This window comes from Hypanus sabinus, chromosome 5 (assembly GCF_030144855.1).
Source record: "Hypanus sabinus isolate sHypSab1 chromosome 5, sHypSab1.hap1, whole genome shotgun sequence".
Lineage (NCBI taxonomy): Eukaryota > Metazoa > Chordata > Chondrichthyes > Myliobatiformes > Dasyatidae > Hypanus > Hypanus sabinus.
Window position 1 is genome coordinate 49,335,424 of NC_082710.1, and position 12,311 is coordinate 49,347,734.

The window sequence follows — 12,311 nt, forward strand, 5'->3', positions numbered from 1 at the left end:
GGCTGCAATGATTGGCGGTTGGAGCGGGCGGTGCCATCCTGCGAGGCTTGGCAGAGCCGGGTTTGCGGAGAAGGAGCGCCATGGCCGGTGGGGACACTATCTTCGGCAAGATCATTCGCGGAGAAATCCCGTGCGACTTTCTCCACCAGGATGACAAGGTAAAGGGGAGAACGTGAAACTCGTGGCTGCAGAGCGGTCCACGCCGCCTGGCCTGGCCTGGCCTGCCGGGAAGGTGGGCGTGGGCTCCCCAGTCCCTCGCTTCTGCCCTATCAGAGCATTTAATAGTTGTAGGAGCGGCTGAAAATAAACCCTTTCCGTTTCTGTTTATTCACTACCTCCCCGCTTTCGAAGGCTGAGGGAGATGAATGGATCTGAGGTTTTCAATAGAACGAAATTTTGGTATTTCTGCAATTCTGCAAGCGTTGCACTGAGGGAATATTATGTCCGTGTTTTAAAAATAAAAACCCTCGTATTATTATCCTTCATAGTGCTGATTCACCATGAAATACGCATTTCATACGGAAAATGCGATTGCATCTTAAATATGGTAGTTTTTGGTGACGCAGTCAGTTTGCAGTATAAAGTGGGAACTTAAAAATATTAATGCAGCAAAGCAAAACGGATGAGACACTCAGTTTCATTTTTAAAGCGGTCCTAGGGTTCCAGCGGCTTCCGATACGTTCTAGGAGTGACTGAGCAGTTGGAGGTTTATGGGACAGGGAGATTGGGCGGGTTTCATTGGATTGTGTGCTCCTTCTTGGTAATCATTTACTGTGGCGGGGTGCTTGGTTGGTGAACGTGCTCTTGGAAAAACCATACAAGGTGGCTTGCTCCCGAGGGGTCATTGACGTTGATTGGTCAATCTTGCTAGTGCATTTGGAAGGTTTTTAAGAGTCCTAGAACCCTCCCGCACAGAAACAGGCCCTTAGGCCCATCTAGTCTGTGCCGAGCTATTAATCTAACTACCTCTCCCATCCATGTATCTTTCCAAAGTTCTCTTGCATTTTGAAATCAAACCTTTATCCAGCACTTCTGGTGGCTCGTTCCAGGCTCTCACCACCTTCTAAGTGAAGAAGACCCCCCCCCCACTTGTATTCCCCTAAACATTATCACCTTCTGCCCCTAACCCATGACCTCTAATTCTAGACTCTTCCAACTTAAGTGGAAGGAAAAAACCTGCTAGGTAACCTTAGACAATCTTCAGTAATTTAGGCAGCTCCTCCATACCATTATAGTTACCTAGGTTTAAATTGAAGACACTGCCTATTGACACGTGTTCATCTTCCATCTGCATTTTGAATTCTACCAAATTGTGTTTGCTACCCATCAGGGAATTTTTAAGTACAGTGTCACTTGTTAACCCTTCCTCATTACATTAGACTAATGCTTAAAGTAGCCTGTTCCTCGGTAGGCTCTGCTATGTACTGGTCTGAAGGGCAATCTTAGATGCATTCCATAAAGGTTTCTACAATACCTTTGCCTCTTTGATTTTGTCCAATCAATATATAAACTCCTCCAAAAATGTACTTCTGATGTCTCATACTTTGCAGTAACAAAATTGCATACATTTTGTAATTAGTATGTTAAGTTTGATACTTGATCTTGTACCTTACTCCCATATATTATACACCAATCTTATTTGTTTAACATGCTTAGAAAATTAATGTTGGTGTTTATTTTTACCTTCTGGTTCATGACATTATTGTTGAACTTATTGGCATTATCTCTAAGCAACTGATTTGTTTTAGTGGGCACTTGGATGTAGAGCCTCTTTTTTCTAAAAAGAGGACTCTAGAGCTCACTAAATATTTATAAGCAACTTTACTCAAAGTCAGAAAGAAGAATTACCTCTTGCTCACTGACTAGGTAATCCAGGCAGAAATCAGTTATTGACAAACCTCCATCAGTAAATTAACTCTTTGCAAGTCCATAACTTTGTACTATCTTGAATCAGAATTAATATCACTGGTGTACATCGTGAAGTTTGTTGGCTTTGTGGCAGCAGTAATTGTGATACGTAATTTTAAAAAAGTGAATTGCAGCAAGTAACTATATATGAGTTAAATAAGCTAGTGTTCATGAGTTCAATATCCAATCAGAGTGGCAGGAGGGAAGTAACTGTTTCTGAATTATTGAGTGAGTGTCTTGAGGCTTCTCTTACCTCCTTGATGGTAGGGAGCAGAGCATGTCCCAGGTGATGGGGGTCCTTAATGATGAATGCTGCCTTTTTGAGGCATTGCTCCTTTACATGCCCTGGATACTACAGAGGCTCATGTCTGTGATGGAGCTGACTAAGGTTGCAAGTCTCTGCAGCTTATCTTGGTCCTGTGCAGTAGCACCCCTCCCGCCCCTACCACCACCACCACCATCATCATCCCATACCAGCCAGTTAGAAAGACTCAAGAACCTTGGTTGTTTTAAGGGCCTGTACTCAGACAGAAATGTTCTTGATTTGGGGGGGGGGGGCATGATTAAAAGATGCATAAAAATCTGCTCTTCAAATTACGGAGAAGGAATAGTTCAAGGTTACTCTGTTCTTTTTTATAATTACTGTTAATTTATTAACTGAGGGATATGCTATGTAAGTAATTTTTGCATAGGAAGAAAATTTGTTCGCATTTTCTTCCTATGCAAAGGAAAATGCAAGGAAAATTTGGGGTTGGTAATAAGTGTTAAAATTACTAATGTAGACTGAGTGCAACAAAATTGTCAGCGGTGGAAAGAGATAGTAATTATTCCCATCAATGCTAACTGTATGTTGCTTTTACAGTGTATTGTTTTCAAAGATATTGCACCACAAGCTCCAACACATTTTCTAGTCGTTCCCAAAAAGCCTATATCTGGGTTGTCCAAAGCAGAAGATTCTGATGCAGAGGTGAGTGATTTTTAATTTTTAGCTTTTTAAAAGCAAGAGCATGTTTAAATTAAAATTGCATGTGTTAATTACATGCTCATGTGATTAGATATTATCCATTGGCAAAGCCATAGAAGTATTTGCTGTGATGGCCTACTTTAACTGCATCTATTTATCTATTTTTCTATAGGCGTTCTTTAAAATTTAGACTTGAGTAGATAGCAGTATGTCATCTCTGCACTGCATGGTAATTATGTTCAAGCTTTGGACTGGGAGTCCATAGTCTTGGTTTTCTCCAAAAACCCATTAGTTAGTTGATTTGTCCAATTTTAGTTAATTTTGTGTAAATATTTCAATGTGCTTAACTAAGCTGTAGGAGAAAACGCTAGCAATTAGAGAATTGCTGAAATGTTTGATTGAAGAAGGGGACTTAGATTGTTTTTTAAGAACAAAATGGTAAGGAAAAGGGTCTGAATAAGGATATATCAGAGAATATAAAGTAGGCAGCTGAAGAGCCTGGTGCCAGTGGTGGTGTCAAGGAAAGAGTAGAAAATGGAGGTAATACTGAATCCAAGTGAGCTTTGACAAGATCAGAAAAAACAGTGGAAGGGTATAGTAAGGTGAAATAAGGCCAAGGAAGTTGAAAGTTACTTACTTTGTAAGGGGAAAAGGTTAATTCCTCTATGCTTCTTATGCAAAGTTGGGAAAAGGCTCTGAAGCATTCAGGCTCTCAGGACCAGACTGTGTTTCTTCCCCCAAGCTATCAGACTCCTCAATACCCAGAGCCTGGACTGACACCTTGCCTTATTGTCCTGTTTATTATTTATTGTAAAGCCTGCACTGTTTTGTGCACTTTATGCAGTCCTGGGTAGGTCTGTAGTCTAGTGTAGTTGTGTGTGTGTGTGTTTTTTTTCTGTTTTTACGTAGTTCAGTCTAGTTTTTGTACTGTGTCATGTAACACCATGGTCCTGAAAAACATTGTCTCATTTTTACTATGTACTGTACCAGCAGTTATGGTCGAAATGACAATAAAAGTGACTTGACTTGAAGTTGGAATGGTTGCTTGGCAAAGTATTGGGCAAATTAAGACAAAAACCGGGAGCCAGAAGTCAGTGTAGATCTGTAGATTTTAGGGTAATTGGAAGAGCATGCATGATGTGTGTGTGGGGGGTTTGAAATTGAGTCTGTAGGTGGCAGTGCAACCTGTCAGTATTGGTCATGACCATGTTGCCAGGATGGAGTGGATGTGAAGTTTAAGGCACAGCTCGGAATTTAATACATGCAGAGGCTTTGAATGGCTAGCATAGGAGTAGAAAATCCAGTCATCGAGTGGAGGATTTCAAGTTGACAGTTTTTGAAAGGGGCTGAAAATTGAGATGACTTTGTTATGGCTTTTAACTAATCAAAGACAGATCAAAAAGCAAGAGCTAAAAATAACATGGTATTTCTGATAGGAGGCAAGCTTTGCCATGAGGATAATTCCTGATGAGGATTCCATCAGTCTCTGCATTCTTCTCAATTTCCATGACACCCTCAAGATTACACCACGGACATGTATTTAACTCGTCCCTATGTTCAACATTCTAAAGTGACTAACTGCTCCCTTCATATCTCCCTGATTGTTCATCTCCAAATGTCACTTCCATAACTATACTCTTGCTCATGCAAAGTGTCTCATGATTGATGGAGGTAGAACTGTGGATGTAGTCTGACTTGGATTTTCAGAAGGCTTTTGATGAGGTCTTTTGTGGTAGGCTCATTAATACTGTTAAGATGCATGGGATCCATATAACTTCTGATAAAGATGCTCTTGGTGAATCACGGTGAAACTTTACAGATAGCAAACAAAACTATTCTATTAATTATCCTGTTTCTGGTGTACAATCACTGCAATCCACAGCCTGTAATTTCCCTTTGGGGGTTGTGCTTTTGAACCTTCCACACAATCTGGCGTTTTTGCGGTATCCTAAATTATTCAGCAAACTGGACTCTGGAGAATGTGGATACGGCCGCAGTGGCCATTGCTGAAATGGACTTGGGGCTGGATCAAAAGTGGGAAAAGCGAACTGAAGTTTAGTTGACTTAAGTGCTGAGCCAGATTTAAAAAGGTCAGAGCCGAGGGTGAAGGACGAACTGCTGTTTAGCTCAGTACTCCACGGGGTTTACTTGTCTCACTGCTGGGAGAAAGCAAAATTGGATTTCTCACCTCTTATGTAGTTGAATGTTATTTAAGTCCAACTCTTCATCTACTATCAAGAGCTCATAAATGTCTAGGTGTTGTGAAAAGTGGCGATCTTCGATTATCTTTAATCTTGTTGCAACCAGATATTCAAAAACTCACTAGTTTGCATCAGTCATAAGGGTCTCAATATTAAGCGTATAGGAAAAATATTATTCATGTGAAGAATAAAGTATCTTATTCAGAACATTGAAATTGTTCTATTTTTCATACATCTGTAACATTATATTTAACACAATAATGCCTCATAACTCTGTCACTTTCCCCATGGATTTTCCATACCTATACACTTCTATCCCCCATCAGGAAGGTCTCACAGCTTTCTGCTTCTTTCTTGATTTAAGAACCCACAATCCACCTCCATCACCACCCTTCTCTGTCTGGCAGGACCGGTCCTCACCCTTAACAACTTTTCCTTTGGCTCCTCCTAATTCCTCCAAACAGGAGGGGTAGCCATGGGCACTCGCACAGGCCCAAGTTACCTCTTCATCGGCCATGCAGAACAGTCTGTGCTCGAAGTTTTCCCTGGTTACACTCACAACCCTTCCTTTGTTACATTGACGACTGTGTTAGCGCTGCTTCATACACCCATGCTGAGCTTGCCAATTTAATCAATTTTGCCCCCAACTTCCACCCTGTCCTTAGTCACTTGAGCCATCTCTGACACCTCCTTACCCGTTCTTGATCTCTCTCTCCATCTCTGGAGACAAACTGTCAAACATCTTTTATGAACCTGATTCCCATAGCTGTCTTGACTATATTTCTTACCTCCTATAAAAATGCTATTCCCTTCTGTTTTTTCGCCTCGGATGCATCCATTCTCAGGATGCAGCTTTCCATTGCAGGATATCTGGGATGTCCTTTTGTTACGAACCCCGTAACTGAGTCACTTACCAGCAAAGATAGAGAGGTCCGTTGAAGTCTGACGGTACTATTTTTAACAGTATTTATTAGTAAAAATATACAAAAATAATATCAATGCAAATATACAGATAATATACGTCATCAGTACTAAATCTAAAAGTGCGTGTATAATAATAAATAAGAAATAAGCTCTATCGTTGTATAGGGGATAATGAATTGTTCGATGGAAATATACAGTTCACTCAGTTCATGCAGGCTGCAGCCTTTGGGGACCGCTGGGTTTGCAATGGTTGGAGAGAGAGAGTTTTGGGAGAAAAACTTGCCGGCTTTCCTTTTATGATTTTGATCCGTCAGAGTCTCGTTGGTGTGGCCGTTCGCTTGTGGCCTCTCCTTTAGCTAAAGCCGTTCTTCCGTGGTGAGTCCGCCAATCCCAGGCAAGGGAAGGATGCACACGAGTCCCCCACCGGCTGTCGCTATTAAACGCTGTCACGGGATTTCTAGCATTTCTCCTGGTGCGTCTAAAGGGGTTGTTCCCCAGACCCCTCTTTTATCCTTACTCACAGGGTCTCAGATGTCATTCGGGTTGGGATGATGCAATCCCTCAACCAGCCCACTCTGGTCGTCCCCTGAGGGACTTCAATGAATAGTACAGTACTCAATACACAATTTCGTCTCCAAGAGACAATGGCCGTTATCAGTGGCTTTGTTTCACTGAGACCAGGACACATTCCAAACCTTGTGGATTCTGCGTGTCTCTGTCTCATTTCCTGGGTCCCAGACCCGAATTAATAGCGATCTTGTGATTCTCAAAAAGGAGGAGGTGACTTTGTATCCTTCGGCCCCTCGAGAGTTGCCGCACATTCGTAACACTTTAAAGTGTTGGTTTCCCTGTCTCTACTATTGATGCTGACCTTACTCGCATCTCCATTTCGAGTACACCTGTGCTCACCCTATCTTCCCACTGCCGTAATAGTGATAGAATCCCTCTTATCCTTACCTACTACCCCCATCAGTCTCTGAATCCAGCACATTATCTGTAAAGAGATGTTATCTTTACCTGCCTATCCTCCCTGTGTTCCTTGGGGATCGCTCCCTCTGTGATTCCCTTGTCCATTTGTGCCCTCCCCCACTAATCTCACTCCAGGTACTCATCCCTGCAAGTGGTCTAAGTATTACATCTGCCCTTGCAGCACCTCCCTCACCTTGGTAAGGAAACACTTCACCTGAATCTGCTGGCGTCATCTATTGTGTCCAGTGTTCCCAATGTGGCCTCCTCTGCGTTGATGAGGCCTGTTGGAAATTGGGGGGTTGCTTAATCAAGCAGCTCCATACCATTTGCCAAAAGTGGAATTTCTTGGCGGCCTAACATTTTTATTCCCATTCCTGTTGTGATGTGTTGATTCATCAACTCTACCTGTGCCAAGATGTGGGCACCCTCAGGGAGGAGGACCAACACCTTGTATGCCATCTGGGTACCATTTAACCTGATGGCATGAATATCAATTTTTCCTTCCAGTGAACAAAAATCTTCTCTCTTCCTTCCTCACTCTGACCTTTCTTCTCACCTGCTTATTCCCCCCAGGGTCCCCTCCTTATTCCCTTTCTTCTTTGGTTTACTCTCCTCTCCTGTTGGTTGGTTTTTCTCCACCTGGCTTCACCTGTCACCTTCCTGGTAGCCCCTTTCTCTCTCTTCCTCCCCCCCCCCCCCCCCGGCCTTCTAAATCAGACATCTCGCCCCTTCCCCCTCAGTCTTGAAGAAGGGTATTGGCCTGAAACATTGACTGTTTACTCTTTAACGTAGATGCTCCCTGACCTGCTGAGTTTCCTCCACCATTGTGTGTGTGTTGCTGTTAATACCTATAAACTTGTTAAAACACAATTGACTATATTGGAATTATTTAAGTTCAAGTAGATATATTTTCAAGTATGTACAGGCAGTCCCCGAATTACGACAGTCCGACTTACGAACAACCCGTACTTGCAAATGGCCTGCCACAAAGGCTATTTATTATATTGAAAATTCGGGTTAAATACAATGGTACGTAGTAATGAACTCACACAATAAAACCGGATTACCTGCTCCGACTTGCGTACAAATCTAACTTAAAGATGGACTCGGGAACAGAACTCGTTCGTAATCCAGGGACTACCTGTATAGAGAATGCTACTCAGAAACAAAAGAAATGCCAGAGAACCCATTCCTAGAGAAACAATGGACAACCCAACATGTGAGGGGGGGGGGGGGAATTATGCAAGTGGGAAAAGACGAGTGAACAGTTATCAACATCAGTCCAGGGGTATTCAGTTTAGTTCTGTTCAATTAGGCGCCTCTAGCTGAATGCAGGCCACAGAGCCAGTCCTTACTGATCAAAAACAGCATTTTAAAAATAGTACCCAGAATCCAGTAACGCGTACAACATGAACCACACAGTTTCTCTCCCCCCCCCCCCAATAAACGAATCCACAGTTGTGAGCCTTGATCAATTCTTGCAATGTGAATCCTGAGACTTAAAGTAAAATTTATTATCAGAATACAGTACGTGCATGTCACCACGTACAACCCTGAGATTCTTTTTTTGTGTGGGTATACTTAATATATAGAACAGTAACTATAAACAGGATCCATGTATAACAAACTGAGAGTGAAGTTATAAATAAATAGCAATAAATCATGAGCATGAAATAACAAGATGGGTTAACTACACTCCTCTTGTTCTTGAGTCTGATGGTTGAGGGGCAGTTACAGTTCTTGAACCCGGTGGTGAGTCCTGAGGCACTTTTACCTACTTAATGGCAGCAGTCAGAAAAGAGTACGGCCTGGGTGGTAGGATCTTTGATGAAGGATTCTGCTTTTCTAAGGCAGTATTTCTTGTAGATGTGCTCAGTGGTCGGAGGGTTTTGCCTGTGATGTACTGGGCCAAATCCACTACATTTTGTAGGATGTCCTGCATAAAGGCATTGGTATTCCGATAGCAGGCCGTAATGCAACCAGTCAGCACCCTTTCCACCACACATCTATAGAAAGTTTGCCATTATTTTGCTTTTGTGTTTCTTTGTTCATTTTCTCAAATTTCTCAACTACATAACTCCATCTGCAGTTCATCTCCAGAGCAGCTCCAGCTTCCTTCTACCGAAGATCTACTTTGTGTTGGATCATTCTCTGCAATTTTAAACAATTTTCTGTCATAGTTCTGACAGTCTTCATCCTGAAAAGTTGACTTCCATCAGATACTAAATGTTTGCAGCATTTTCTGTTTCTATTCCAGGCCTGCGGAGCTTTGCGATGGAGAACTTGCAGGTGAATGGCCAGCACTGTGGATTTGAAGGGGGGAGAAAGTAACTCCCTCATTACTGTTCAGTGCTGAGGAGGAAGGAAACCTTTTTGGAAGATTTTGAACAAGAACTTTTGTGAAAGAATGGATGACAATATGTTGAAATGCTTGAGAGAAAAAAAGTAATCTGGAAATGAAAAGACTAAATTGGGATGTGTTTGTTGAAATAATTTATAATGAAGTTTTGAAGAGGTGGTCTGAAAATTGGTCTTGAAGGTTTCAGGGGTTGGGTGGTCTAGAACTGAGACTGCTGGAAATCTGAAACCTCACCTTGGCAGTAAGTGAGATGCAAAAAGCTACAGATAGCTGGTCTTTCAGAACAAGGCATTCCTTGTCTATACAGCTGAAATACTTTTATTAGTTTAACTTAATTAGTATAGTCTATCGACAACTATTGAGTATAAGTGCTGGTCACTTGCAGGGCTATTGCAAGTTAGGACTCTTGAGCTGAGCAGGGAAGGCATGTCAGTGGTTTTTACATGAGTGCTAGTAAACTTAAGCTGATATATTTGTTAAACTACTCATACTAGTTTCTTTTTAAATATTTTCCAGCTTCTGGGACACCTGATGATTGTTGCTAAAAAGGTTGCAGCAGAGTTGGGCTTAACAAAGGGATACCGACTTATTCTTAATGAAGGCCCAGACGGCGGCCAGTCTGTCTTCCATATCCATCTGCACGTTTGTGGTGGGCGTCAAATGGACTGGCCACCTGGTTAGCTACCACTGAACATTTACTTCATCCTTGGAATGTTCATGCTTGATCTGAAAGAGCATGCAAAAAGAACAAAGTACCTATTTCCCTGTAATGCTTGTGAAATAAATTCCTTTTCAATGAATCCCTTTGCATGTTTATTTAAATTGTATTGCCTTACAAAGATCTTGTGCCACAGATCATGACACATCCAAGATTGCTTTTGCAGCCAATTATCTTGTATAACAAGCAACAGAAATACCTGGAGGAACTCTGTGGCTTGAGTAGCATTTGTGGTCGCAGAGGGATAGCTGCTATTTTGGTTTGAGACCCTGCATCAGGACTGAGTGTAAAGGGGAGATGGAAGTGAGGGTAGAGTGAGGTAGGCTGACAGCTGGTAGGGGGAAACTGGTGAGGAGGGGAGTGGTAGGCATGTTGAGGGAGGTGTGGAGTGAAGTTGGAAGATGGCTGGTGGAGGATAGTAAAGACAAGTAAAATTGGGGAGGGCAAGTGAAAGTAGAGTCAGAATAGGAGGTAATGTCAGGAAATGCAGCAGTAAATGCTACAATCTGATGAGTTAGGAAGGTGAAGGTGGAACTGGATGGGAGGAAGGGAGATAGAGAAGGAGGAGCACAGGAAGCACAGAATGCAATCTTATTATCATTGGGTCATAGACTAGGTAGAATATGTGATGGTGGTCTTAGAACACTGAGTTTTCCAATTTTGGGTAACCAAGCTAAGTTCTTGCATACAGCACTGGTAATAAATTGGTGATCTGCTTCGGTAATTTTGAGTGAGGAATAAATAATGGCTGGCACATTAGGAGGAATCCTTGTGTTCTTCAAAAACTTTTGCATCCACTTGGGACAGACATTTATATTTTGCTTTAATATCTCATAAATGACTGAACTTGCAGTAGTTCAGGGCTCGTTCAGTCTGGAGTTTTTACAAGTCTAAATCTCTGAAGGAATCTGGGTGCTGAACTTTCTCAGGAGTGATCATGCTACCAACTGAACCACTTGAGAAATGAGGTAATCATTTACATAGCACTTGAAATTGGTGGCTTGGAGACTTCTGTAATGGCTATTAAGTACATCTTTCACATGTTACTGGCTAAGCATCATTTGGAGGCAAAAATATATAAGTGCATAAAGATTAGAGGGATGAGATTAAGGGAGTTAGTAACTCTTCAGTATAGCAATTCAAGGATTTTTACAGACTATAAGATTGAATTACACTTGCATGTGATTGAAAATACTTCAGTCCACTCGAAATGGCAGAAGGACGAATTAATTTCAAAATTAACTTCCTAGACCCTGCTTGACTTGCCTGCTGTTACATGCTTGATCAAAATTAATAAGGAGACTTGCAGTATAGAAAATGAATTTAGATAATAGAAAAAAAGTACATTTTGTAGTATTGATAGCTTGATAAAACCTTCATTCAACAAAATAGAATTTTTTTTTAGCATGCACTTAGCATAGTGGTATAGTTAACAATGACATACTAGCTGTTTGCTACCTTACCAAATTATGTCATCTATTTATTTCTTATTTATTGACATACAGTGTGCAATAGGCCCTACTGGCCCTTTGAGCCATGCTGCCCAGGAATCCCCAGATTTAATTCTAGTCTAATCACAGGACAATTTACAATGACCAATCAACCTATCAATGGATACCTTTGAACAATGGGAGGAAACCGGTGCACCCAGAGGAAACGTGTGCGGTCTTGGGGAGAACATACAAAATCCTTATACGCAGTAGTGGCAACCATCATTTGCATTAAATGTCAAACTTTAAAGAAAAAAATCTTTGCTTAGCATAACAAAACTTTCAATTTCCCGATACATTTACATTCACATTTCTTCCCCTCACAGATATTAGCTATCAGAAAACTTCCATCAAACTGTAGAGATCACCACAACATCCTATACAAAAGCCCTTTATTAGTACAGCAGACAGGTTTACATCTACATACTGCAGAAAAGGTTGCCATGTTTTATGAAAACTTTGTTTTTAAGTGTACCATACATGTCAAAAAGTTGAATATATTCCATGATTAATTTACGCCAACCAAAAAGTCCAGGGGCCTTATCAGATATCCAACAAAGTAAAATGTTCTTCCTCACACAAAAAGTCAGGATGTTAAAATGTTTTTTCTGATGTGCATTAACAATATGACTGCTGCGTAAGCCTAAAAGAAGACACTGGGTCCAGTGCAGTTCAAACTCCATCTTCAGAATCTTTTCCATTTCACCCAAACTATTACTCCAGTATGCTTGAAGTTTGGGACAGGTCCAGTATTTACATTTAGAACACATTAAAGAAA

At 41.4% G+C, this 12,311-nt stretch overlaps 1 protein-coding gene across 1 annotated transcript; it reads left to right on the top strand.

The window, feature by feature from the left end:
* On the top strand, nt 1-10,125 carry hint1 (histidine triad nucleotide binding protein 1). Its single transcript, XM_059969937.1, has 3 exons — nt 1-158; nt 2,771-2,875; nt 9,842-10,125. Exons 1-3 carry the CDS (start codon nt 81-83, stop codon nt 10,004-10,006), a joined length of 348 nt encoding a protein of 115 aa, XP_059825920.1. The 5' UTR covers nt 1-80; the 3' UTR covers nt 10,007-10,125.
* Nucleotides 10,126-12,311: the final 2,186 nt, after the last annotated feature.

Coding starts and splice junctions, on each gene's coding strand:
- hint1 (XM_059969937.1), top strand. CDS start 81: ATGGCCGGTGGGGACACTATCTTCGGCAAGATCATTCGCGGAGAAATC. Junction 159..2,770: donor TTCTCCACCAGGATGACAAG/GTAAAGGGGAGA, acceptor TTGCTTTTACAG/TGTATTGTTTTCAAAGATAT. Junction 2,876..9,841: donor CAGAAGATTCTGATGCAGAG/GTGAGTGATTTT, acceptor AATATTTTCCAG/CTTCTGGGACACCTGATGAT.